We start from the raw sequence: 27,969 nt of genomic DNA on the forward strand, positions 1-27,969 counted from the left end.
AGGTTTCTTGGTGTATGTACAGCATAGGTTCCCACCTCATAGAAGTCGCCTTGTCGTGACAGGTGGGCTTACACAATTTGATCAAAATGTGCGCTAAGGACCTCCCTATTGTAAGTAGATTGAGCAGTAATTCATATTTATTTATATTCGGTGGCTTAGGTGGCATTAGTGTTCGCAGTGCGCAGTCGCCATTCTCTTGTGTGCTATATATATATATATATATATATATATATATATATGTGTGTGTATATATATATATATATATATATATATACTGTATATATATATATATATATATATATATATAATGGATTTGCTACTTTCTAAAATACTATACTGTACACTGTCCATCTTCTCACAGTTTTCAAAATGCCTGCTTTCTGTTAGTGAATGGAAATATTTTTCTTTATATTCAAAGGCTGAATGCCTAGCCTGATTTTTCCTACTGATGTGTTTAGCTCTTAGGGGATAGTCTATATTGATATACTGTAACAAATAGCAGCCGCCGTAGGACTTTGTATGTACGGAGATATTATATCCTAGTAGCTATGGTGCTAATGTAGATACCTCCCTATGTACAGAGTCCATTACAGCATGTCACGGTTTATTTTTTTGTTTAGGATTTGTTGCGAAAGTGTCCGTATGAGCCCTAAATTTCCAACTGAAAAGTACGGAATAGCTAGCTGTGCACAACAATAAAACTGGCCATACACATAAAATACCTGCAAGCCTGAAAACAGCAGGATAGCAATGCATTGTGTAAGAATGTCTTAACCTTTACTGGCAATAACCCGAAGATATAGAACAATTCACTTTTTCAAGCAAAAGTGAAGATAATCAATTAGAAGATGATAATCAATTAGAAGATTATGCCTTTGATTCAAAACAGACAAACAAGCAGTATAGTATATCACATATAGTTGCTAGAACTGTTTCCCTATTGTCTTGCCTATTTCTTATTAAAATCAATGGCGAAAAAAATCCAAATGTTGCAACATAGGTGCTCAGATTCAGGTCCTAGGACAGATTTCTATGCCCTGGAGTAAACATTAAGGGCATGTTCAGACGTGTCGGAATTTTTCCGCTGCAAATGTTGGTGCAGATTCGGGGCAATTACGCAACGAATCTGCACCAACATTTGCGTATTTGATAGGTCATTCAGACGTTGCAGATATCACAGCGGACTTGCCACAGATTTCAGTTTTTGCATTACAAAGTCTGAAATCCGCAGTGAAATTCCGCTTCTTCTCATGCTGTGGAGGGAAAATTCTGCACCGCAGCCTAATTTCCGCAGTTATTTTCTGCAATGTCTGAAGTTTCCTAAAAATGTATAGAAAGAAATGTAAAAAAATAGCTGCTGCAGAATTCCACTGCGGACTCTCCGCAGCGGAATTCAACAGAAATTCCGCCACGTCTGAATGTGCCCTAAAGGTTCCTACTGTATGACTGCAAGCAGAGATCTTGAAAAATCATGAGGATTTGCTACAGAAAGTATACTGTATATTGAAAATTCTAGAACTTTTCATTATATAAGAAATACCTTTTATTTGCTGAAACTGTAATAAGCCTTTAACATAGAAAATCTATAGTTACAGGCAATAATATTGTAGTAGCTGCCAAGATGTCTATATTTCTAGATGTTTAGGTTGGCTAAGCTTCAGTTAACATGGCGGAAATAAGTAAATATTCAGAAAGGAAAATGATGCTTAATAGGAATCTGATGCTGTTAGTTTGGGTCATTAGACTCGCGGTCAGGCCCAGACTTGCAGCCATTATACGGACACTAAAATGCGGCCGCATTACAGCCATCTGAATGAGGCCCGAGGCCGGCGTCAGGTCGCATGTGGTTCTCACATTTGCTTATGCAAACTCAAAATGAAAAGTTACTAGAATAAAGTATTCCTGATTCTCCACAATAATTGGTTATATTAACCAGCATATTCAAAACTATAAAAAACTAACTGTGGACATACAACATGAGGTTAATGGCAAACCTTGTTGGCAGCGTGCAGCATCCATCAGCCGTCAGTCGGACTTGCGTTGCGTAGCTGTCAGATGGGCACACAACTTGTTGCACTGCAGGGCATTCCACGGTACTGCAATCCACACTGAAAACTTAAAAGAGAACAAATATATATATAATTATAAGGAACATCGGGCAATCCAACATGGTAAAGAGTATCATTTAGAGGGGTATTATGATTTCAACAAATAAAGGTTATTCACTTTAGAATAAAAAAACATTAAAAAGAACATTACAAAAAAAACTCTATTTGGTCCTACTGGGCACTAACTCCCATACAGGCCACCCCCATTATTTTGCCATTATGTCATGAAGCAGATATGAAATACTTATCAGATTTCTCCACTTTAACGCCTCATGCACACAACCGTTGTGCCACTCGGGCTGTTTTTGACGACATCCAAGTGGCACCCGATAGTCTTCACGGACCCATTCACTTTAGCGGGTGAATCGGGTCCACGGAAAATGATCCGAGTCTCTATAGGACATGTTCTATCTTTCCTCGGATTATTGACGAGACTTGGCCGGCGCACACGGTTGTGTGCATTTGGCGTAACAACAACCTGCAGGCCCCCCATTGCAGTGACAGAAGCCATGACTGGTTGTATATCATTAGGCCTTTACTAAACTTCCTAAATGATGCCTGTTTAGTAGTATATACTTCTTACCAGAATTTGGCAGTAAACGAGTCACTAATAAAATTCAAAGGGCGTCTCTCATTCCGTCATTTCAAACCCTCCAAAAGCGCAAATTATGGGATAAAAATATATAAGTTATGTGGCTACACGTGTGCGTGTAAAATCTATACAGGGAGAGACCATAAATTTCATCCACCAGGGTGCTCTTCTAATATTGGTGCCACTGGTAAGATTCTGTGGGATTTAATGAACCCATTCCTTCACCAATCGCTTATACACCAGTGTGAAATTGTTTAGTGCCCTGCATGGTGCCAGTGGCGGAGCCTGTGGAACAATAAGCAGAAGTATTATACCTCATCCAGGTAGTGATGCACAAGGGATTTGTCCAGTACAAAAAATCAGGGGGCCGGGCTACAATCTGTGAATTTCAGGAGAAGATAACTGAAGATGTCCTATTTCAATCTGCAGACCAGAGGGCAGACCACAAGTCGGAGGGTGTGCGCCAAATTGTGAACATTTTTCACGGAGTATTGCCTGTAAGACTCCATACCAGCTGTGCCTCTTTAATGAGAACCAGCACCCCCAGATTGCTACATGAAAGGCCTCTCACCCAGTCAGTAACCTGCTCTGTACCTGAAACAACGGTCTATAGACGAGTTTCTCTTCCTTTTTGAGGACAGTCTGGCTTGGCAAAAATACCTAGTCATGTTTCAAGACACTTCTACGTTTCGGACATTGACTTAAAGGGGAGCTACCTCCAAAAGGTGGCACTAGAGAGATTACTTTCCTTCCCCCGTAGGAGTACTAACTTACATACTGACTTGTTAAGACATTTTTTATACCCCCGTCCCTTCAACACCAAACCAAAAATATCTCCCAAAAAAGGTGCCGTATCTGTTGCAAAGAAGGACGGCAAAGATACTATTGCTCCACTTGTCCTTCCAACCTCGGTCTTTGCATTTGTTTTAAAATGTATCAATCTGTCCCACATTACTCATTTTATTCCTGAGTGATAAATTAGGAAGAGAGAAAAGCAGGATGTATTTGGGATTTTTTTTTCTATTACCGTATTTTACGGACTATAGGACGCACTGGACCATAAGACGTACCCATAAATTGTAGCATAAAAGAGGAGAAAAAAAAAAGTTTTCCCTATAACTGGACATTTCCTGGGTAATATTGAGATAATAGTGTACCACAGTGCCCCAACACAATGCCAGCCACAGTGCCCCATAACAATGTCAGACACAGAAATACAAGATATGGCAGCTATAGTGCTCTCACCCTCCCCTGAACTCACCAGACATCAGAGGTGTGGAGAGGCGTATATTTACGTGCCGCTGTCAAATGACGGCGCGTAAATAGACGCCTGCGTCAAAGAAGTGACCTGTCACTTCTTTGGGCGTAATTGGAGCCGTTATTCATTGACTCCAATGAAAAGCAGCGCCAATTACGTCCGTAATGGACGCGGCGTTCAAGCGCCTGCACATGCGTTACGGCTGAAATTACGGGGATGTTTCCTCCTGAAAACATCCCCGTAATTTCAGCCGTTATGGACGCTGTCGTGTGAACATACCCTGATACTGAGGTTGATGGGGCTAAAGAGACGTAGCCCTACAGGTGTTCTTTATTCCCGTCAACAAGCTGGAGTTTCCCACATAGTTGGATACATTTTCCCTCTATTTATTTTGGATTATTATTGACATTTTCTATTAGGCCTCATGCACACGGCCGTGCCTGTAATCACGGCCCGCGATTGCAGGCATGGCCGGCAAAGTATGGGAGCACGGCTCATAAAAAACGAAAACTAGGACATGCTACATAATTCCCGGGATTGTTCTACGGCATGGACACCTATCCGTAGCGATACGGAAAGGTGTCCGCGGCCAATAGAACTGGGTGGGTCCATAATTGCGGACCGTATTACAGTCCGCAATTACGGAGATTTTTTACGTTCGTGTGCATGGGACCTAACACAGTTTATTTATTTTTCCCACTCTATGTTACTTCATATCAGGGCGGGTTGCTGTTCATAATTCCTATAGGCTGACATGATTTCAGGACAGCTGCATTGTTAGCACCCCATAGTCATACATACAGGTGCATGAACTGTTAGGCCCTGTTCACACAGACTATTTTGCAGGCAGAAAAATCTGCCTCAAAATTCCTGCCGCGGTTTTTGCAGCGTTTTTCGCCCGTGGCCATTGAGCGTCACGGGCAAAACCGCCACGAAAAACGCGATCTCTGCATCGCAGAGGTCAGGGACGGAAACTCCTGAAGGGCATGTCGCTTCTTTTTCGCAGGAGTGTTTTTTACCGCTCGCGGGAAAAAAAACACCTCCGCCTCCCATTGAAGGCATTTTTTGGCGCGGTTTCCGTGTCAAAAACAGCGCGAAAATACTCTGTGTGAACTAGCCCTAGGGCAGATTTTGACCTGCCTGCACTTTCTTGCCACGGTTTCCGCTGCGTTTTTCGGCCGCGGCTATTGAGCGCCGCTGGCAAATAACGCACCGAAAAACGCTTTCTCTGCCTTCATTGATTTCAATGGGAGATCAGAAATGGAACTGCGGGAAGAAAGAGCATGTTGCTTTCTTTCCCCACTAGCGGGAAAAAAACTGACTCCCATTGAAATCAGTGGGAGGTGGTTTCAGGCGTTTTTTCAGGCGGTTTCAAGTGCTGATTCCAACGCGGTTTCCACGTCAAAATCAGCGCCAAAAAACTCAGTGTGAACAGGGCCTTAGGGACATGTCTCTCTCAATCTATAAAAGTAGACTCCTCCCCTCCTTCCCAAAAAAATAAAATCCACATCACTCCTCTTCTGTTTGTCCCCCAATGATGAATATGCAGCAGATTTCTATACTAAGACATACAGTCGTAATAAATTTAAGGCGTGCTTCCCCAGTTTCATGCACTTTGTATGGAAAAAGTCCTAAAATGAACTTCTTGTGGAAAAAAATTGATATCTATAATTTTTACATCTAATCTCCATTATTTCCTGCAATAAAAACTTTGCAGTCAACATACCCATTATACTCCAAGTGTATGCTGTAGGGGGTCTAGTTTTTAAAAAAGGGTTAATTTATGGAAGTTTTCTAAAATTTTGGCAGCTCAATAACTCTACAAGTGTTGAATGGTCCTGAAACATTTTTAAGCAAAGTTTGAGTGCTTCTCTTCTTTTTTGCCCTACTGTGTGTCCAGGCAAAAGATTAGGAACATAGAGGGAGATATTTTTGAACACAGGAAATACAAAGTTAAGCATTTTGGGTGTGTTTCTTTATTTTCATGCGCGTTATACAAAAACAGCTGTCTTTAAAAATTACACATTTATGAAAACACTGAAACAATGTTTTTTTCACCTGCTTTACATTCATTCCTGCAAAAAGTATGGGGTTAGAATACTCACTACACCCCTAGATGAATACCATAAGGAGTCTAGTTTTGAAAATGGGGTCATTTATGGGTTGTTTCTACCGTTCTGGCAGCTTATAAGGGTATGTTCACACGCAGCGTTTTGAGGCGTAATTCGGGCGTTTTACGCCTCGAATTACGCCTGAAAAAACAGCTCCATTACGCCTACAAACATCTGCCCATTGCTTGCAATGGGAATTACAATGTTCTGTTCCCACGAGCCTTTATTTTACGTGTCGCTGTCAAAATACGGCTCGTAAAATGACGGCTCGTCAAAAGAAGTGCAGGACACTTCTTGGGACGTTTTTGGAGGCATTTTTCATTGACTCCATTGAAAACCAGCTCCAAAAACGACCGTAAAAAACGCTGCAAAAAACACGAGTTGCTACAAAAACGTCTGAAAATCAGGAGCTGTTTTCGCCTGAAAACAGCTCCGTATTTTCAGACGTTTTTGGTCACTACGTGTGAACATACCGTGTGTGTGTGTGTGTGTGCAATGGGCCTGAAACATTTTCAAGCAAAATTTGTGTCCTGAAAGCCACCGGGTGCTCCTATCCTTTTGGGCCCTTCTGTGTGTCCAGGCAGCGCATTAGGGCCACAATAGGGATTTATTCGAATACACGGGAAATAGTTTGATACATTTTCGGGTTAATTTCTTCATTCTCATGTTTGCTTCACAAAATACCGGTCTTTAAAGGGTAACTAAGGGTATGTTCACACGGCCAAATTTCAGACGTATACGAGGCGTATTATGCCTCGTTTTACGTCTGAAAATAGGGCTGCAATACGTCGGCAAACATCTGCCCATTCATTTGAATGGGTTTGCCGACGTACTGTGCAGACGACCTGTTATTTACGCGTCGTCGTTTGACAGCTGTCAAACGACGACTCGTAAAAATACAGCCTCGTCAAAAGAAGTGCAGGACACTTCTTTCAGACGTTTTTGGAGCTGTTTTCTCATAGACTCCAATGAAAACAGCTCCAAAAACGAGTTGGTAAAAAAATTAGTTGGTAAAAATGCGAGTTGGTAAAAAACGTCTGAAAAGCAGGGTCTGTTTTCCCTTGAAAACAGCTCTGGATTTTCAGACGTTTTGGTTGACTACGTGTGAACATACCCTAAACCTTCAACAAACCTCTGACGTGTCATAGTGACACGTCAGAAGTTTTGATTGGTGGGGGTCCAAGCACTTAGACACCCACTGATCGCTAGAACGAAGTGGCAGAAGCGCTTGGGTGAGCACTGAGTCGCTTAGTTTCTGATCAGCTTTTTTTTGGAAAGCCGATGTAGCAATGTACGGATCCCTAGACTTTCTATACTGTTACATCGGCTTTCCGAGAAAAACCAAGCGGCTCAGCGCTCACTTGAGCGCTTCTGCCACTTTGTTCAAGCAATCGGTGGGGGGTCTCAGTGCTCAGACCCCCACTGATCTAAACTTCTGACTCGTCACTATGACATGTCAGAAGTTTGTTGAAAGTTTAGTTACCCTTTAAAATGACACATTTGTGAAAACGGTGAAATTATTATTTTTTTTTCACCTGCTGTGCATTCATCTAGCACAAAACTGTGGGGTCAAAATACTCATGACACCCCTAGATGAATATTTTGAAAAATGGGGTAATTTATAGGGGGGGATTCTAACATTTTGGCAGCTCCATGCCTTTACAAATGTGAAATTGGGCCTTAAATATTTTTCAAGCAAAACTGAAAGCCATTGGGTGCTCCCTTCCTTTTTGGTCCTGTCGTGTGTCCAGGGAGAGAATTAGGGCCACAATGAGCATATTTCTGAACACAGGAGAAACAAGGTGATATAATTTTGGGTGAGTTTCTTCCTATTTTAAGTGCCTTCTAGAAAAAACTGTCTTGACATGAAACTTTTTTTTGAATTATTAATTAATGCAAAAAATTGTGGGGTCAAAACAATGACACACACAATATATACCTTATGGGGTGTAGCTTTCAAAATGGGATAGTTCTAGGATTTTCTATGTTAGAATCACTTAGATGTGCAAAACCATTAGGGTATGTTCACACGACAGCGCAAAATACGTCTGAAATTACGGAGCTGTTTTCAGGAGAAAACAGCTCCTGATTTTCAGATGTTTTTGCATGTACTCACGTTTTTCGCGGCGTCTTTTACGGATGTAATTGGAGCTGTTCTTCATTGGAGTCAATGAAAAACAGCTCCAAATACGTCTCAAGAATTTTCCTGCATTTCTTTTACGCGGCGTCTTTTGACAGTGACGCGTAAAATTACACCTCGTCTGCACAGAACATCATAAAACCCATTGAAGGGCAATGGGCAGATGTTTGCAGACGTATTGGAGCAGTCTTTTCAGGCGTAATTCGAGGCGTAAAACGCCTCCATTACATCTGAAAATAGGTCGTGTGCACATACCCTAAGGCTGGGTTCACACGAGCGTGGCGTTTTTGCGCACGCAAAAACGCGGCGTTTTGCATGCGCAAAAGCCACTTAACAGCACTGTGTGGCTGCAGCATATGATGCGCGGCTGCGTGCTTTTCGCGCAGCCGCCATCATAATGACACTCCGTTTGGATGTTTGTAAACAGAAAAGCACTGTTTTCATTCATCCTTTTGACAGCTGTTGCGCGAATCACGCAGTTCGACCGGAAGTGCTTCCGTGCAGCATGCGTTGTTTTCACGCACCCATTGACTTCAATGGGTGCGTGATTCTCGCAAAACGCCCAAAGAACGGACATGTCGTGAGTTTTTTTCAGCGGACTCACGCTGAGTAAAAATCACGCACATGTCCGCACAGCCCCATAGACTAATATAGGTCCGTGCGACGCGCGTGAAAATCACGCGCGATGCATGGACGTAATTCCCGTTCGTCTGAATAAAGCCTTAGAGTTATTCCCTAATAATGTAATTCATGCCAGATATCCAAAATCTGGCTTGGTCATTAAAGAGGCTCTGTCACCACATTATAAGTGTTTTACTTTTTGGCCAAGTGGGCGTTGTACAGAGGAGTATGACGCTGACCAATCAGCGTCATACACTTCTCTCCATTCATTTACACAGCACTAGCGATATAGCTATATCGCTATGTGCAGTCACATAAACACACTATAACATTACTGCAGTGTCCCGATACTGAATATACATTACCTCCAGCCAGGACGGGATGTGTATTCAGAATCCTGACACTTCGCTAATACAATCCCGACACTACAGCACAGGAAGCGTAATCTCGCAAGATTACGATGTAACCTGTCATTTCAAACGAGATTACGCTTGCCTTGCTGTAAATATCACAGAGACGCTACAGAAGTGACAGAATTCTGAATAAACATCACGTCCTGGCTGGAAATAATGTATATTCATTGTCAGGACACTGCAGTAACGTTATAGTGTGTTTATGTGGCTGCACATAGCGATATAGCTATATCGCTAGTGCTGTGTAAACGAATGGAGAGAAGTGTATGACGCTGATTGGTCAGCGTCATACACTCCTCTGTACAATGCCCAGTTGGCCAAAAAGTAAAACACGCCGAGTTTTTCATTAAGAAACAAATTAGCATAAAGCTAATACAGGTCATAACTCCGTCAAAAATGATTGTTTTTCTAAATAAAAAACACTGCTGTAATCTACATTACAGCGCCGATCATATTATGTACAATATAGGCCACTTATAATGTGGTGACAGAGCCTCTTTAAGCCCTAAACAGGTGTAAGGGGGTGAGATCTCTGCTTGCAGTCATTCAACAGTATACTCTATTGCTTACATAAAATTTAAAAAAAGTAATATCACTTAAAGTAAGAAACGAAAGCTGAGAACTTCCTAATATTTAATAGGCAACTTTATGATAACCCTGTAAATTATAGTCTCCATCCTTTAAGGCCGGATTCACACGAGCGTGTTCAGTCCGTGATATACGGTCCGCATTTCCCGGACTGAGCACACTGCAGGGAGTTGGGCTATTATCGTCATCGTTATCTATGACGCTAGAAGTCGCTGCCGGAAAACTGTCACGTACTGAAAACATGTTTTCAGTACGGGACAGTAGTTCCGCGGAGAGGATGGGACTCCTAGCGCCATAGATAACGATGACGATAATAGCCCAACTCCCTGCAGTGTGCTCAGTCCGGGAAATGCGGACCGTATATCACGTACTGAACACGCTCGTGTGAATCCGGCCTAACTTGCGAGCCACTTACTGCTGGTGGCGCTTTTGACATGAGGTTTTGTTTTTTGTATGTGAACCTCTCAGCCAGCTTGACAATAGCGCCTTCCTGGTTGAGAAGTAGGGTAGCAGACAGTCCAGCAAATGCAGATCTAAGGATCAAACTCCTGCCTCTGCCCCCAGCTTGAAACTTGCAATGCCACTTCTTGAGACGTTTTTGGAGCTGTTTTTCATTGTGTCAACTTTTTCAGCTTCAAAAACTCTCTGAAAACAGTGCCGTAATTTTCAGCCGTTTTTGACTGCGTGTGAACATACCCTAATCATTGCATAATGCAAATTATTTTCTACTATATTTAGTGTTTCACCATTTTAAAGATCTGTGCTTGCTGTCAATGAATGGACGTCTGGAAAATAGTTTATTTGCTTAAAACAGTGCTTACCTGACCTTTGATGAAAATTAAAAACCCCTTTAGGAAACTCCACATTTTGGCTTTGGGGGTGCAGCATATTTTTTAGTTTTTGAATCACTGCAGAGTCATGGACTGGACAGATACATACACAGACTTATCTGTAAACATAATATAAAGTGGTGGTATTCTACCTTATACAAAGGGAGACGTGCTGCTGACAACGATAATATTTTACACATTTAAAACAATACGATCAGCTGATGAACTGTTTGCTTGTTCATCTTCTGATCGCTGCCCTGTTTACACAGGGCAATTAGCCGGGAAAGAGGGTTCTGTGAACGCTTGTCTGCCCGATAATTGGCCAGTGTAATAGGGCCTTTACAGTACAAGAGAGCTGTCTTTAAAGGGAATCTGTCAGCAGTTTTGAGCCCTTACTAAAGCTGGCAGCACTAAATACAGGGTGGGGAGTGTAGCGTAACTATACTGGTGGTGTTGGTCATGCAAGTTGCTAGTTTCCAGACTCCTCATGCTGCCAGCCCCTCACCTCTGATCTGAGTGATGATTCTAGGGGTCTCCTGATTGGACGCTCGGCTCAAAACTGCTGCCAGATTCCCTTCAACTTACCCATCCTCTAATGATAATGAGATGACTCTGCTCATCTTTTTTCAGTCTACACAGCAAAGCTGACATATGATCTTCAGAAAACAGGAAGCATCAGCCTATTGTGTCTGCTCTAGTTGCCAGAGTGAAAACTGTACTTTTTAAAAAAAATAAAATTCTGTGCATATTATAAAAAAAATTATATTAAAACAATGTTGTTTTCCCTTGATATATTCCCATAGCATGACCACTGTTAACCCCTTGCCTCGGCAGACATTTCAAATTTTTCGCTTCCCCACCTTCCAAAAGCCATAACTTTTTTAATTTTCCGTCGATATAGCTTGCTTGTTTTTCACTGCACCATTTATTGTTCCATATAATGTACTGGGAAACAGGAAAAAAAATGTCTGTGGTGTGGAATGTAAAAAAACTGTGATTCCTCCATTGTTTTTTGAGTTTCGCTTTTACGGTGTTCACCGTGCGGTAAAAACGACATGTCAACTTTATTCTGTGGGTCAATACGATTACGGCAATACCAAATTTATATTTTTTCTATGTTTAAGTACTTTTGCAAGGGAAAAACAAATTGTTAAAAAAATATTGGTTTTGTGTCGCCATATTCTGAGAGCCATAATTTTTCCATCGATTGAGCGGTATGAGGGCTTATTTTTTTTCGTGGCGAGCTGTAGTTTCTATTGCCACCATTTTAGAATACATAAGATCATTGATCATTTTTTGTGGGAGATGTGTTTTTTTTTACGGTGTTCACCATGCAGGTAATATAATGTTATATTATAATAGTTCAGACATTTGCGGCTATACCAGTTAATTTTTTTCTAAAAACGGATCAGAGTTAGGCTAAATTCACACTTGCGTTGTATAATCCGTTCCTCTGATCTGTTTTTAGATCAGAATAAGGATAAAAGCAGATCAGTTAAAAATCCCATTGAAATCAAAATAACGGATGTAAACGGATTACAATGCGTTTGTATCCGCTTTACATTGACACCAATGATAAAAATAACCTATACGTTAGACATCTGTTTTTTGGAACAGAGTAAAAGTCCTGCACTCTGCACTTTTATCTCCGTCCAAAAAATGGATAACGGACGCAAACGGATGTAACGGATGCAATAAAAAATTCCATTGATTTCAATGGGATTTTTAATACATCCGTTTTTATCCTTATTCTGATCTAAACACGGATCAGAGTAATGAATTATACAATGCAAGTGTGAACTAAAAGTCTAACAGATTATGCAACGCAAGGTTGAACTTAGCTTTAACAAAATATGATTTGTACTTAATTTGTTTTAATAATTCTGACAATGGGGGTTATCCTACTTCAGACATTTATAACATAGCCACAGAATGTGTTACGAACTGTGGGTATGTGGACCCACTGGGCCGTACCGCCGTATCGGGATAGCAGCTGGCAAACAGAGTACCAAGTCAGTATATAAATAGTCCAAGCACAAGGGTACCTGTAGTGGTTCAGACAGTAGCAACGGCTAGGCACAGATGGGACCTTGACAGCAGACACCAGACGTGGTGTAACACAGCAGGTGGAACCGGTGGCACAACACGACCAACAGGTTTAACCTCTTCCCTCTTTAGCCACTTTTGACCTTCCTGACAAAGCCTCATTTTTCAAATCTGACATGTGTCACTTTATGTGGTAATAACTCCGGAATGCTTTCACCTATCCAAGCGATTCTGAGATTATTTTCTCGTGACACATTGCACTTTAAGTTACTAGCAAAATTTGCTCGATATGTTCAGTATTTAATTGCGAAAAACACCAAAAATTAGCGAAAAATTGCAAAAATTAGCATTTTTCTCAATTTAAATGTATCTGCTTGTAAGACAGGCAGTTATACCACACAAAATTGTTGCTAATTAACATCACCCATATGTCTACTTTAGATTGGCATCGTTTTTTGAACATCCTTTTATTTTTCTATGACATCACAAGGCTTAGAACTTTAGCAGCAATTTCTCACATTTTCAAGAAAATTTCAAAAGGCCATTTTTACAGGGGCCAGTTCAGTTGTGAAGTGGTTTTGAGGGCCTTATATATCAGAAACCCCCAAAAAGTCACCCCATTTTAAAAACGTCACCCCTCAAAGTATTCAAAACAGCATTTAGAAAATGTCTTAACCCTTTACACATTTCACAGGAATTAAAGCAAAGTAGAGGTGAAATTTACAAATTTCATATTTTTTTGCAGAAATAAATTTTTAATACAATTTTTTTTATAACACAGAAGGTTTTACCAGAGAAATGCAACTCAATATTTGTTGCCCAGTTTCTGCAGTTTTAGGAAATATCCCACATGTGGCCGTAGCATGCTACTGGACTGAAGCACCGGCCTCAGAAGCAAAGGAACACCTAGGGGATTTTGGGGCCTTATTTTTGTTAGAATATATTTTAGGCACCATGTCAGGTTTGAAGGGCTCTTGCAGTGACAAAACAGTAAAAATCCCCCAAAAGTGACCCCATCTGGGAAACTACACACCTCAAGGAAATTATCTAGGGGTATAGTGAGCATTTTGATCGCACAGGATTTTTACAGAAATTATTGGAAGTAGGCCGTGAAAATTAAAATCAACATTTCTTCAAAGAAAATGTAGGTTTAGCGATTTTTTTTCTAATTTCCACAAGGACTAAAGGAGAAAAAGCACCGCAAAATTTGTAAAGCAATTTCTCCCGAGTAAAACAATACCCAACATGTGGTAATATATGGATATTTGGACACACGGCAGGGCTTAGAAGGGAAAGAGCGCCATTTGGCTTTTGGAGCTCAAATTTAGCAGGAATGGTTTGAGAGGCCATGTCACATTTACAAAGCCCCTGAGGGGACAAAACAGTGGAAACCCCCAAAAGTGACCTCATCTGGGAAACTAGACACCTCAAGGAAATTATCTAGGGGTATAGTGAGCATTTTGACCGCACAGGATTTTTACAGAAATTATTGGAAGTAGGCCGTGAAAATTAAAATCAACATTTCTTCAAAGAAAATGTAGGTTTAGCGATTTTTTTTCTCATTTCCACAAGGACTAAAGGAGAAAAAGCACCGCAAAATTTGTAAAGCAATTTCTCCCGAGTAAAACAATACCCAACATGTGGTAATAAATGGATATTTGGACACACGGCAGGGCTTAGAAGGGAAAGAGCGCCATTTGGCTTTTGGAGCTTAAATTTAGCAGGAATAGTTTGCGGAGGCCATGTCACATTTACAAAGCCCCTGAGGGGACAAAACAGTGGAAACCCCCAAAAGTGACCCCATTTTGGAAACTACACCCATTGAGGAAATTATCTAGGGGTATAGTGAGCGTTTTGACCCCACAGGTTTTTTGCATAAATTATTGGAAGTAGGCTGTGAAAATGATAATCTAAATTTTTTCAAAGAAAATGTAGGTTTAGCTAATTTTTTCTAATTTCCACAAGGACTGAAGAAGAAAAAGCACCGTAAAATTTGTAAAGCAATTTCTCCCGAGTAAAACATTACCCCACATGTGGTAATAAACGGATATTTGGACACACGGCAGGGCTTAGAAGGGATGGAGTGCCATTTGGCTTTTGGAGTCCACATTTAGCAGGAATGGTTTGCGGAGGCCTTGTCACATTTACGAAGCCCCTGAGGGGACAAAACAGTGGAAACCCCCAACAAGTGACCCCATTTTGGAGACTACACCCATTGAGGAATTTATCTAGGGGTATAGTGAGCGATTTTACCCCACAGTTTTTTTGCAGAAATTATTGGAAGTAGGCCCTGAAAATAATAATCTACATTTTTTCAAAAAAAATCTAGGTTTAGCTAATTTTTTCTCATTTCCAGAAGGACTGAAGGAGAAAAAGCCCCCCAAAATTTGTAAAGCAATTTCTCCCGAGTAAAACAATACCCCACATGTGGCTGTTTGGACACACAGCAGGGCTTAGAAGTGAAAGAGCACTATTTGGCTTTTTGAGATCACATTTAGCAGGAATGGTTTGCGGAGGCCAGGTCACATTTGCAAAGCCCCTGAGGGGAGAAAACAATGAAAACGCCCAAAAAGGGACTCCATTTAGGAAACTACACCTCTTGAGGAATTCATCTAGGGGTGTAGTGAGCATTTTGACCCCACAGATGTTTCATAGAATTTATTAGAATTAGGCAGTGAAAATAAAAACAGTCCTTTATCTTCAATAAGACGTAGCTTTAGCGCAAATTTTTTCATTTTCTCAACAAATAAAGGAAAAAAAGAACCCAACATTTGTAAAGCAATTTCTCCCGAGTACGGCAATACCCCATATGTGGTCATAAACTGCTGTTTGGACAAACGGCAGGGCTCAGAAGGGAAGGACCGCCATTTGGAGTGCAGATGTTGCTGGATTGGTTTCTGGGCGCCTGTGGGCCCAAAACAGTGGAAACCCCCCAGAAGTGACCCCATTTTGGAAACGACACCCCTCAATGCATTTACCAAGGGGTGTAGTAAGCATTTTAACCCTGCAGGTGTTTTGTAGAAATTAGTGTTCACTCGATATTGCAGAGTGAAAATGGGATTTTTTTCCATAGATATGCCAATATGTGGTGCCCGGCTTGTGCCACCATAACAAGACAGCTCTCTAATTATTATGCGGTGTTTCCCGGTTTTAGAAACACCCTACATGTGGCCCTAATCTTTTGCCTGGACATATGACAGGGCTCAGGAGTGAAGAGTACCATGCGGAGTGGAGGCCTAATTTGGCGATTTACAACGTATTGGTTCACAACTGCAGAGGCTCAGATGTGAAATAATAAAAAGAAACCCCTGAGAAGTGACCCCCATTATGGAAACTGCACCCCTCAAGGCATTTATTAAGGGGTGTAGTGAGCATTTTCACCTCACAGGTCTTTTCCATAAATGAATGCGCTGCGGATGGTGCAAATTAAAAATTTATATTTTTCCCTAGATATGCCATTCAGTGGCAAATATGTCATGCCAAGCTTATGACGCTGGAGACACACACCCCAAAAATTGTTAAAAGGGTTCTCCCGGGTATGACGATGCCATATATGTTGAAGGAAACTGCTGTTTGGGCACGCTGTAGGGTTCAGAGCCGAGGGAGCACCATTTGGCTTTTGGAGAGCGGATTTTGCTTGGTACTATATTTGTTTGAGTATTGCTGGTGTTTCCATTTATAATGTGGGGGTACATGTAAGCGGGGCGGAGTATATAAGGGGCATAGTCAGGTGGTATAAAAAAAAAAAAATAATCCATAGATGTGTGTTTCGCTGTGAAGCAATCCTTTCCGCACAGGCCAGTGTCGCACTGATAAATGGTGTCATCTCTTATCCCCCTTTTGGTCCACACTCCGCACCTTTTGTAGTTTGGGGAATTTTTCTGGCAAAGTGTTGTCCTGGTATAATACGGGCACCGTCCCTTCCAGCGGATATGTTTGGGCTCTCCCCTTCCTGGTTCCCTAATTTTAGGTCCTTGATAAATCGCCTCTTGAAACAGAAGAAATGTTCCCCTCGGGCACAAGTGCATATTTTTTTATTTCCTGACTTATTGGAGCCATAACTAATTTTATTTTTCATAGACGTAGCGGTATGAGGGCTGGTTTGTTGCGGGACGAGCTGTAGTTATTATTGGTACCATTTTGGGGTACATGTGACTTTTTGATCACCTTTTTTCCTATTTTTTGGGATGCCAGGTAAACAAAAAAACGCAATTCTGGCACAGCTTTTTTTGTTTTTTTTTATACAGCGTTCACCATGCGTTATAAACTACATGTTAACTTTATTCTGTGGGTCAGTACGATTCCGGCGATACCTAATTTATAGCACTTTTTTATGTTTTACAACTTTTTGCACAATAAAATTACTTTTGTAAAAAGAATGTATTTTTTCTGTCGCCAAGTTGTGAGAACCATAACTTTTTAATTTTTTTGTCGGCGGAGGTGTATGAGGGCTTGTTTTTTGCGGGACGTGCTATAGTTTTTATAGGTACCATTTTTGGATACGTGCGACTTTTTGATCACTTTTTATTCTAATATTTGTAAGGCAAAGTGACCAAAAAACAGAAACTCTGGTAACGTTTTTTTTTTACGCTGTTCACCGCGTGCAATAAATAATATAATATTTTGATACCTCAGGTCGTTACGGTCGCGGCGATACCAAATACATATGGTTTATTATTATTTTTCAATAATAAAGGACTTGATAAGAGTAAAAGGGTGATTGTGTTTTATTTGATTACTTGAAACTTTTATTGTTTTCAAACTTTTATTTTTTGCACTTTTTTTTACACTTTTTTTACACTTTTCTTCAAGTCCCACTAGGGGTCAGATTTTTTTTTTTCTAATACATTGCATTACCTATGTAGTGCAATGTATTAGATCTGTCAGTCATTCACTGACAGCAAGCCGATTAGGCTTCGCCTCCCGGCGGGGCCTAATCGGCTTCCGTATTGGCAGAGCAGGAGACCATTGTGTCTCCTGTTGCCATAACAGCAGTCGCCAGTCCCGATTGCCTGTCAGGGCTGGCGATCTGCTAGTAACCGCTACGATGCAGCAATCGCTTTCGATTGCTGCATCGAAGGGGTTAATGGCAGGGATCGGAGCTAGCTCCGGTTCCTGCCGTTACAGGTGAATGTCAGCTGTACAGTACAGCTGACTTCCACCGCTGATGACGCCGGATCAGCTCCTGACCCGGCGCCATCTTGCCGGCAGCTACGGAAGCCGATCAGGCTCCGCCGCCGGGCGGATCTTGACCGGCTTCGGTGCTAGGCAGACCAGGAGGCCAGTATTAGGCCTCCGGTTGCCATTGCAGCCACCGGAACCCCGGCAATTTCATTGCTGGGGCTCCGATGAACTGCAAACACCTTAAGTGCAGCGATCGCGTTTGAACGCTGCACTTAAGGGGTTAATGGCAGGGATCGAAGCTAATTTTGGTCCCCGCCGTTACAGTCGGATGTCAGCTGTAAGATACAGCTGAGATCCGACGATGATGGCACCGACTCAGCTTCTGAGCCGGTGCCAAACATTTGCCGTAAATGTACGGCATTTTGCGGGAAGTCAATGCTTTCCATGACGTACATTTACGGCAAATGTCGGGAAGGGGTTAAGGCTCAGGAACAAATAGCACGGGATACAGGGCACAGGTAGCAGGGCACGGGAAACAACGGGAACAGGATAACACTAAGGGACCATTTACAAGACTAACACAGGAAAACACAACAACGCTCAGGAAATGGGGCAGGGCCCTTATAGTCTAGGGTCATGGGCTAATTAACTATATTTTAAATGTGCGTGCACTGGCCCTTTAAGGCAAGGCACGAGCGTGCGTGCACACCCTACGGGACACAACAGAGTGTAGCGGAAGTGAGCGCTGGCATCTCCTGGGGAGGAGGTGTGGGTCAGTGCTCACCAGACCATGAGTGCGGCCGTTGAGGGGTGAGTAATCCCGACGGTCCACGGCCATGGACGTTACAATATGCCACAAACATCTGATAGGTGGTGGTTACACCTCTTGGCCCCCCACCCATCTGGAGAATGGGGATCCCTTAATACTCATTCAGCAAGTCAAGTGGTCAGATGCAGCTGCATATAGGAGGATACTAGATGAAGAGGTGTCCAAGATTTCTTGGTTGTGTCAATTACTTCCATGTACGTCAATGTGGAGAGCTGCGCAAACACATTGCAACCTCTCCATCGGGTCTCGTTGTATAGGCAACCACCCAATAGAGAGTGTTCACAGAGATCACCTATGGACCCACACCTATCAGACATTTACAGCATATACTGTAGTTATGACATAAATGTCTGAGCTGGCAATAATGTTTCAATGCAAAGATAGAACTGTGTGTGACAGAAATAAGACAATAATGATTTATACAAATTGTTGTTTTAAGTATTGCTATTGTTTTGTGTCTTTTTACAATTTTTACTGTGTTTTATTGTCTTTTATTTGGTCTGAAATTAATTCTTTCCTTTAGGCAATTGTTGATAAGTATTCAGGCACCGGAGAGTTTTTCAATTTCCAGTCCTTTAAGTAATCCATGTATAAAGGAGGATGACTTCTAAATTCTTTTATAGCATCCTTTTGTTTGCACCTAGTGAATTGTCCCTTATCTTTTACCTCTTGCTACAAGGTCTTTAAATTGGGGTCATTTTTACTGTTTAATTCTTTTGAAGTGAGCTGTTCTGTAACTTCTGACTTGCAAATGATTTATTAGAATTAAACGCTTTACTTTAGGAAGTCATAAAGAAATATTGCTAAGTATAGATTCCTTTGAAACTCACATCTCATTTCTCGCTTGCAAAGAATGACACATTTTCAATATAGAATGATAGATGCTTTGAAAAGGAATGCCAGAATGTCAGGTTATCAATGGGTTGGGATAACAATGCTAAGTCTTGTAGCCTTACAGCCTTGCATTCTCATCATTTTTCTTTACTGAGCCCTTCTCCATCAATGACATGTTACCCTTGATGCGGAAACAAAAAATGAATAAAAACAAAAACAGAGATTGAGAAATACGCTACTTCATCTAATAGGCTAATCCACACATGGGCTTATTTCATCCATGAGTCTGATAGCCAAACGTACAAATAGAAATGTTCGACAATTAGAAGTAGGAAAAAAATCCAGCCAATTTTTGATTTGTGAAAAAATTCACAATTTCCTTGCTATTGAGTTACATGGGCTGAATCAACTTTGGATTTGAATATATTATGGACGGACTCTTGTTACCATAAAAAAAGCCTGTTTTTTGCAAAATGGCAGACCGGAAAGCTGCGTGGGGGTGTGTTTAAAGGGGGTCATCCGGGGTGTGAACATGTTTTAATAGGAGCTGGAAATTAAATAAACAAACCAAAAGAGCAATACTTAACAATTCTAAAATATCCCCCAACAACTTTCTTGGTTCTTCAATATTTTAGTGTCGGTTACTTGATAACCCTTCTTTTTCTCACTAGCAGTTTGGTTGCTTGTAGTTTGCAATAATTCCTTCCTTGCTCTAATGGAAATGAACTCACCATGCAATGACTTAATGGTGGGCTAGTACTTATACACAGAAGACAATCAGAACAAACAGAGCTGCAGTGCAAAGGATAAAGGAGTTTGAGTGTCTGATGAGATAGGAAATGTATTTCAAACTACTTCATTTTCTCCTTAGACAATGCAGCAAAAGTGGAGCAAATAATTATAGTTGAACCCTTAGGCCGGATTTACACGAGCGTGTGCATTTTGCACGCGCAAAAAACGTTGCGTTTTGCACGCGCAAAAGGCACTTAACAGCTCCGTGTGTCATCACCATATGATGCGCGGCTGCGTGAGTTTCGCGCAGCCGCCATCATTATGACACTCTGTTTTTATGTTTGTAAACAGAAAAGCACTTGGTGCTTTTCTGTTTTTAATCATACTTTTTACTGCTGTTGCAGGAATCACGCGCGTCCCACGGAAGTGCTTCCATGTGCTGCGCGTGATTTTCACGCACCCATTGACTTCAATGGGTGCGTGATGCGCGAAAAACGCAGAAATATAGGACATGTCGTGAGTTTTACGCAGCGGACTCACGCTGCACAAAAATCACTGACTGTCTGCACGGCCCCATAGACTACCATTGGTCCGCGTGACGCGCGTGAAAATCACACGAGTTGCACGGACGTATATCACGTTTGTGTAAATAAGCCCTTATGCAGTAGAGATAAAATCCAGTCAATGAGCCACAACTGTAGTAAATAAATAGAAGATAAGCATTACCACATGTCACTGAAGAGCCTCTTTAATGTTCCTATTACATGGGCTGACCTGGGCCGTGTAAACAAGCGCTGATCAACGAGCATTGATCGGCGATCGTTTGCTCCTTTCACACTTTTACACAAAGCAATAATTGCTTATATGGGGACGAGCGATCCAATTTTTATCATGTCGGCAGCGCATCTCCCTGATTACACAGAGATGTGCTGCCAACAACGAGGGTTTTAAATACGGCATAAACTAGTAGATCAGCTGATGAACAAATGCTCATTCGTCGCCTGATCGTTGCCCTGATTACACAGGGCAATGATCGGGAACGACCGTTCATATGAACGTTCGTTTGTCCGATCATTGGCCCCTGTAATAGGGCCTTTAGTGTATGAAAAAAGTTTAGTAGCCTACATTATTTTAATTATTGAATTATAAAGGCTTATTGGCAATTGCAGTTACTATTTATTGCCCATTTGAAGGTAATATCTTAGAGTAAGGCTACATTCACACGAGCGTAGATTCACGCGCGTGAAAAACGCACGTGAACCTGGTACGTGTCTGTTGCGTTATGCATCAATGTGCTTTGTGAGTGGCATGCGTTATTCATGCACTGGCAAAGCCCATTTAAAAAAAAAATATTTTCAATTGAATTGATGGGCAAATCACGCTTCGCACACGAATGTGCATCTGTGTGCGGTGCGTGGTTTTCACGCACCCATTGACTTCAATGGATGCGTAGGTATGTGAAAACGCACCAATATAGGACATGCAGTGAGTTTCACCCAGCACACTCACGCTGCGTGAAAACTCACGCATGCGTGAACGGGTCCCATTGAAATCAATGGGTCCGTGTGCTGCGCGTGATTCCCATCCGCAGCACACGGACGTTATTCACGTTCGTGTGAATGGGCCATAATGTTTAATTGGCAATTCTGTGATTCCCTGGAATAATAATACTCGCTGCAGGAGTAATAAGAAAATAGAGCAGGCAGCCATAATTAAATATGAGAAAGCTATAAACTGTTGTCTGCGGTCGTCAAAAGGGACACAGCCTAAAAACAAAATCCTAATATAGCTTAAAAAGTGCCAACAAAGGGTAAGAGAGAAGAGAATATAATTTGTAGCACATACGCTTCATGACTGCCCAGCATCATCCTGATTTTGATCTCCGCTGCTGTATCACATACAGAGAAAGTTTCATACATATTTTCTGTATATGACACACAAACAGCTGCCAAAACAAAACAATTACAATTGGAAGGACCCCACAAAATACAGCAGTTAAACAATGTAAGGAACTGGGGCTTAGTTTTTCTATTGATTCTTTTGGTATTCACTGTGATAGCATCTATAGCTGTGAATTAATGTGCGAGCAATCCATAGAGAAACATCAGAGAGTGAAAAAAACATCACACACATTGCGGTGCTTCGGAGAAACTGTGAACTTGAAGGCACGCTGAGAAATAGCAATCTTCAAAAGTTTTCCTTCACCTAGTTAACTTCCAATTATATGTTTATAGAGTGGAAGCATGGCATTTAAAATCTGACAAAGTCGCTGTCTTCCATCATTGTATGTCCCAAATTTCTACCTCAGATGTATATTAGATTTTGTGAAAAGTAAATAGATGTATAACTTTTAAAAAAAATTGTGTTTTGTGTTTACAGCTCCAATGCAGACATGTGTCTCCATGGTTACAGACTACAAGCAATTTATGTGTAGTCTGATCCTGAAGTCATACACACTTCCCCTTATGTTTTGACTTGAGGATCAGTGAGACCTGCTCTCCTTGAGCAAACTGAACTAAAACAGTTTATTTTTAGCAATCCCAAATATTTTTTGTTAATTCTCATATCTATGTAGCTTTTGCCAGTAGTTCTTTTTTATATCCCAACTGATATTATAGGTGTCGTGGTCCTTAACTAATAATGATCACAAAATCTGAGCCTGGCAGTGTGCCCAAACAGAAGTTTATGATCACATATGGGGTATTACTGTATTCTGGAAAACCGCTTAAAAATTTATAGGGTGTGTGTCTCCAGTGATACAAGCTGGGCACAACACATTGGGCATTGAAATAGCATATCTGTAGAAAATGGCAATTTTCAATCTGCAACATCCACTGTACACTAATTTCTTTAAAACCTTTAGGGTCAAAATGCTCACTACCCTTCTAGATGAATTCCTTGAGGGTTGTAGTTTCCTAAATGGGGTCACTTCTCGGGGGTTTTCACTGTATTGGTACCTCAGAGCAATGCAACATGGCTCCAAAAACAAATTTTGTAAAATCTCCACTCCAAAAACGAAATTGCGCTTTTTCCCTTTAGAACCTTGCCGTGTGTCCAAATAGCAGTTTACAACCACATATGGGGTATTTCCCTACTCAGGAGAAATTGTGTAACACATTTTGAGGTGTCTTTTCTCCTGTATTCCTTGTGGAAATGAAAAATTATGAGCTAAATCTACAGGTTACTGGAAAAAAATAAATTTTCATTTTCACGGCCCAATTCTAATAAAATCTATAAAACACCTGAGGGATCAAAATGCTCACTACACGTCTAATTTAATTCTTTGAGGGATTATAGTCTCCAAAATGGACCACACCTGGGGAATTTCTACTGTACTGGTACTTCAGGGGCTCTGTAAATGTGACATGGCCCCCAGAAACCAATTCAGCAAAATCTGAGCTGCAAAATCCAAATGGTGCTCCATCCCTTGAGCCCTGCCGTGGGTCCAAACAGCAGTTTATGACCACATATGGGGTATTGCCTTAATCAGGAGACATTGCTTTACGAATGTTGGAGTGCTTTTTCTCCTTTATTCCTTATAAAAATTTGAAAATTCTATGTTTTTTCAGAAAAATATTTTCATCTTCACAGTAGGGATGCACGGTGCATCGAAACTTCGATACTGTTTCGATACTCTGCATCCCTAAACGGTTCGATACCGCTATTTCCTGTATTTCGATACTGAGCTGCGCAGCCGCACAGCTCAGTATAGTAATACATGAATGTATGGGAGCGAGGCTGCGGCTGTGTAATTCAGCCACAGCCCCGCTCCTGAGTCATGATAAGTTCGCAGGGTCAGGATGATGCGATGCGGCCAGCACTGCACTAATGAGCGGCGGCACTGGAGACAGAACATGGCGGGCGCACTACAAAACACCCCCATGTTCTGTATTACACAGCCGCAGCCCCGCTCTATAACGGCGGAGATCAGAGAAACCTCTCATCTCCGCCGTTATTCCCCTGAATGCTGCGATCACAGCTGACTGCAGCATTCAGGGGAAAGTGAGAAGGGGGGATGCCCCTGGATCGCGTCACAGGGAATTCCTGTGACGCGATCGAGGGCCATACCATATATGGGCAGACAGCCCAGGGTCTATTGACGAACCCCAGGGTTGTCTTACCATATTTCATGTTGTTAGGACATACCCAAGTATTTCCTAACAACTGCCTGTGTGCTATCTGTCCACAGGTTAATGTACTGGCACATATCTGATATATGTCAGTACATTAAAGTTTAAAAACAAAGTATTGTTAAAATTTAAAAAAAATACACATTCACCTTTTTTACAATAAACATTAAAATAAGTCTCAATACATAAAATATTCACACATTCAGTAATGGCGCTCACAACAATTTTTTTGCATCATTTATGATGTGTACGCTGTAAAAAAATGAAATAAACACGGCTTTCATTCACTTATTAATGTGAGGCGCGAGGTGCGATGAATTTAACCTCCATGTTCCTCACATTAATAGTAATTAACCCCATCATGTACATCGCACATTAACCCATTATGACTGAGAAACATGATGGGATTAATTACTATTAATGTGAGGTGCGTTCAAAATTAATCACACGTCGCGCCTCACATCGGAAAACGGAAGAATTTTTTTTTTTTATTACTGTTGGCAAAAGTATTGAAATTGGTATCGAAATCGCAATACTAAACGAAGTATCGGTATCGAAGTCCAAATTCTGGTATCGTGACATCCCTACTTCACAGACTAATTCCAATTAATTCAGCAAAAAACCTATGGGGTCAAAATGCTAACTATGCCGCTAGGAAAATTCTTTGAGGGGTATAGTTTCCAAAATGGGGTCACTTTTGGGGGGTTTCCACGGTTTAGGTCCCTCCAGGGCGTTGCAAACGCGACACGGCACCGAAATCCATTCCAGTAAAATCTGCACTCTAAAATCCAAATGGCGCACCTTCCATTCTCAGCACTGCCGTGGGTCAAAAATCAGTTTATGATCACATATGGTGTATTTCCGTAATCGAGAGCAATTGCTTTACAAATGTTGGGTTGCTTTTTCTCCTTTATTCCTTGCAAAAATGCGAAGATTTTAACCCCTTAAGGACGCAGCCTAGTTTTGGCCTTAAGGCTCAGAGCCCATTTTTCAAATCTGACATATTTCACTTTATGTGGTAATAACGTCGGAATGCTTAAACCTATCCAAGCGATTCTGAGATTGTTTTCTCGTGACACATTGGGCTTCATGTTCGTGGTAAAATTTGGTCGATATATTCAGTGTTTATTGGTGAAAAATTGCAAAATTTAGAGAAAATTTTGAAAAAATTGCATTTTTCTGAATTTAAATGCATCTGCTTGTAAAACAGACGGTTATACCACCCAAAATAGTTACTAGTTCACATTTCCCATATGTCTACTTTAGATTGGCATCGTTTTTTGAACATTCTTTTATTTTTCTTGGACGTTACAAGGCTTAGAACATAAACAGCAATTTCTCATATTTTTAAGAAAATTTCAAATGCCTTTTTTTTAAGGTACCTCTTGAGTTCTGAAGTGGCTTTGTGGGGCCTATGTATTAGAAACCCCCATAAAACACCCCATTTTAAAAACTAGACCCCTCAAAGTATTCAAAACAGCATTTAGAAAGTTTTTTAACCCTTCAGGCATTTCACAGGAATTAAAGCAAAGTGGAGGTGAAATTTGCAAATTTCATTTTTCTTGCTGAATTTCAATTTTATTCATTTTTTTTTCTGTAACACAGAAGGTTTTACCAGAGAAACACTACTAAATATGTATTGTCCAGATTCTGCAGTTTTCAGAAATGTCCCACATGTGGCTCTACTGCGCTCGTGGACTAAAACACAAGCCCTAGAAGCAAAGAAGCACCTAGTGCATTTTGAGTCCTCTTTTTTATTACAATATATTTTAAGCAGCATGCCAGGTTTGAAGAGGTGTTGAGGTGCCAAAACAGTAGGAATCCCCCAATAGTGACCCCATTTTGGAAACTACACCCCTCGAGGAATTCATTTATGGTTGTTGTTACCATTTTGACCGCACAGTTTTTTCACAGCACGTATTTGAATTGGGCTGTGAAATGAAAAAAATGTCATTTTTCCAATAAAATTTCATTTGTGATCAAAATTTCTTATTTTCACAGGGAACAAAATACCCCATTTGATTGCCCAATTTGTCCTTAGTGTGGCAATACCCCATTTGTGGTGATAAACTGCCGTTTGGGCCCATGGGAGGGCTCAGAAGGAAAGGAGCGCTATATGTTTGTTGGAGTCCAGATTTTGCTGGATTGGTTTTCGGGTGCCATGTCGCATTTGCAGAGCCTCAGGGGTATCAAAGCAATGGAAACCCACCAAAAGCGACCCCATTTTGGAAACTACACCCCTCAAGGAATTCATTTATGGTTGTTGTTAGCATTTTGAGCACACTGTTTTTTCACAGCACCTATTTCAATTGGGCTGTGACATTAAAAAAATAAAAAATTACATCTTATTGGAAAAAATTTCATCAAAATTTCTTATTTTCACAGGGAACAAAATGCTCAATTTTGTTGCCCAATTTCTCCTGAGTGCAGCAATACCCCATTTGTGGCAATAAACTGCCGTTTGGGCCCATGGGAGGCCTCAGAAGGGAAGGAGCGCTGTGTGTTCTTTGGAGTACAGATTTTGCTGGTTTGGTTTTCGGGTGCCATGTCGCATTTGCAGAGCCCCAGAGGTATCAAAGCAATGGAAACCCACCAGAAGTGACCCCATTTTGGAAACTACACCCCTCAAGGAAATCATTTATGGGTAATGTGACCATTTAGACCACATAGTTTCTTCACAGAACTTATTTGAATTGGGCTGGGAATTAAAAAAAAATATATTTTTTCCAATAAAATGTCATTTGTGATCAAAATTTCTTATTTTCACAGGGAACAAAATACCCCATTTGGTTGCCCAATTTGTCCTTAGTGTGGCAATACCCCATTTGTGGTGATAAACTGCCGTTTGGGCCCATGGGAGGGCTCAGAAGGAAAGGACCACCATTTGGCCTACTGGGGATTTTCTAGTGCGAAGTCATGTATGCAGAAGCCCCTGAGGTACCAGTACAGTTGAAACCCGCAAGAAGTGACCCCGTTTTAAAAACTACACCCTTAAGGCATTCATCTAGAGGTGTAGTGAGCATTTTGACCGGAGACCTACACCCCATAAACTGTAATGTGGGTTCTCCCGGGTATGGCAATACCCTACATGTGGCTGTTATCAGCTGCCTGGGCACACAGCAGGGCTCAGAGGGGAAAGACGAGGGGGGATAAGCTGTGCGGAGTGCATCAGGGTAAGTAAAATTGGGGTAAATTATAAACCAAGGGATGTATGATAAATTTTAAAACACTCTTTCATACAGAGCTCTGGTTATTCGGGACACGTGTCACATTGATATATTGTGTCATCCCTTATCGCCCTCTTATAGCAGACTTTGCACCTCTATTGACTATTTCCCTTCTTGCCAGTTTGGGGAACTTCTCCTGGAAAGTGTTGCCGCCCTGGTACGATGCGTGTGGCCCCGCTTCCAGAAGTACTGGGTGCCCCCCCTTCTTGGTCCCTAAAGATTAGGTTCTTGATAATCACCTCTTGAAATTCCAGGAAAGTTCCCGTCTGGCCTGCACATCGATGCAGCACGTACGCATTGTACAAAGCCATCTGTATGATGTGCCCGGCCAGCTTCTTATACCACACCGCATGGCGCTGTAGGGCTTCAGGATTTGATCTTACAAG

At 41.3% G+C, this 27,969-nt stretch overlaps 1 protein-coding gene across 1 annotated transcript in view; it reads right to left on the reverse strand.

The window, feature by feature from the left end:
- The window catches only part of CRIM1 (cysteine rich transmembrane BMP regulator 1), a 721,727-nt gene that overhangs the window by 327,449 nt on the left and 366,309 nt on the right, over window positions 1–27,969 (reverse strand). The window contains exon 4 of the mRNA XM_075862815.1: window positions 1,995–2,115. Coding sequence (XP_075718930.1) covers window positions 1,995–2,115 — 121 coding nt within the window. The remainder of the gene's footprint in view (window positions 1–1,994; window positions 2,116–27,969) is intronic.

The sequence above is a fragment of the Rhinoderma darwinii genome, chromosome 4, assembly GCF_050947455.1.
Source record: "Rhinoderma darwinii isolate aRhiDar2 chromosome 4, aRhiDar2.hap1, whole genome shotgun sequence".
Taxonomy (NCBI): Eukaryota; Metazoa; Chordata; class Amphibia; order Anura; family Rhinodermatidae; genus Rhinoderma; species Rhinoderma darwinii.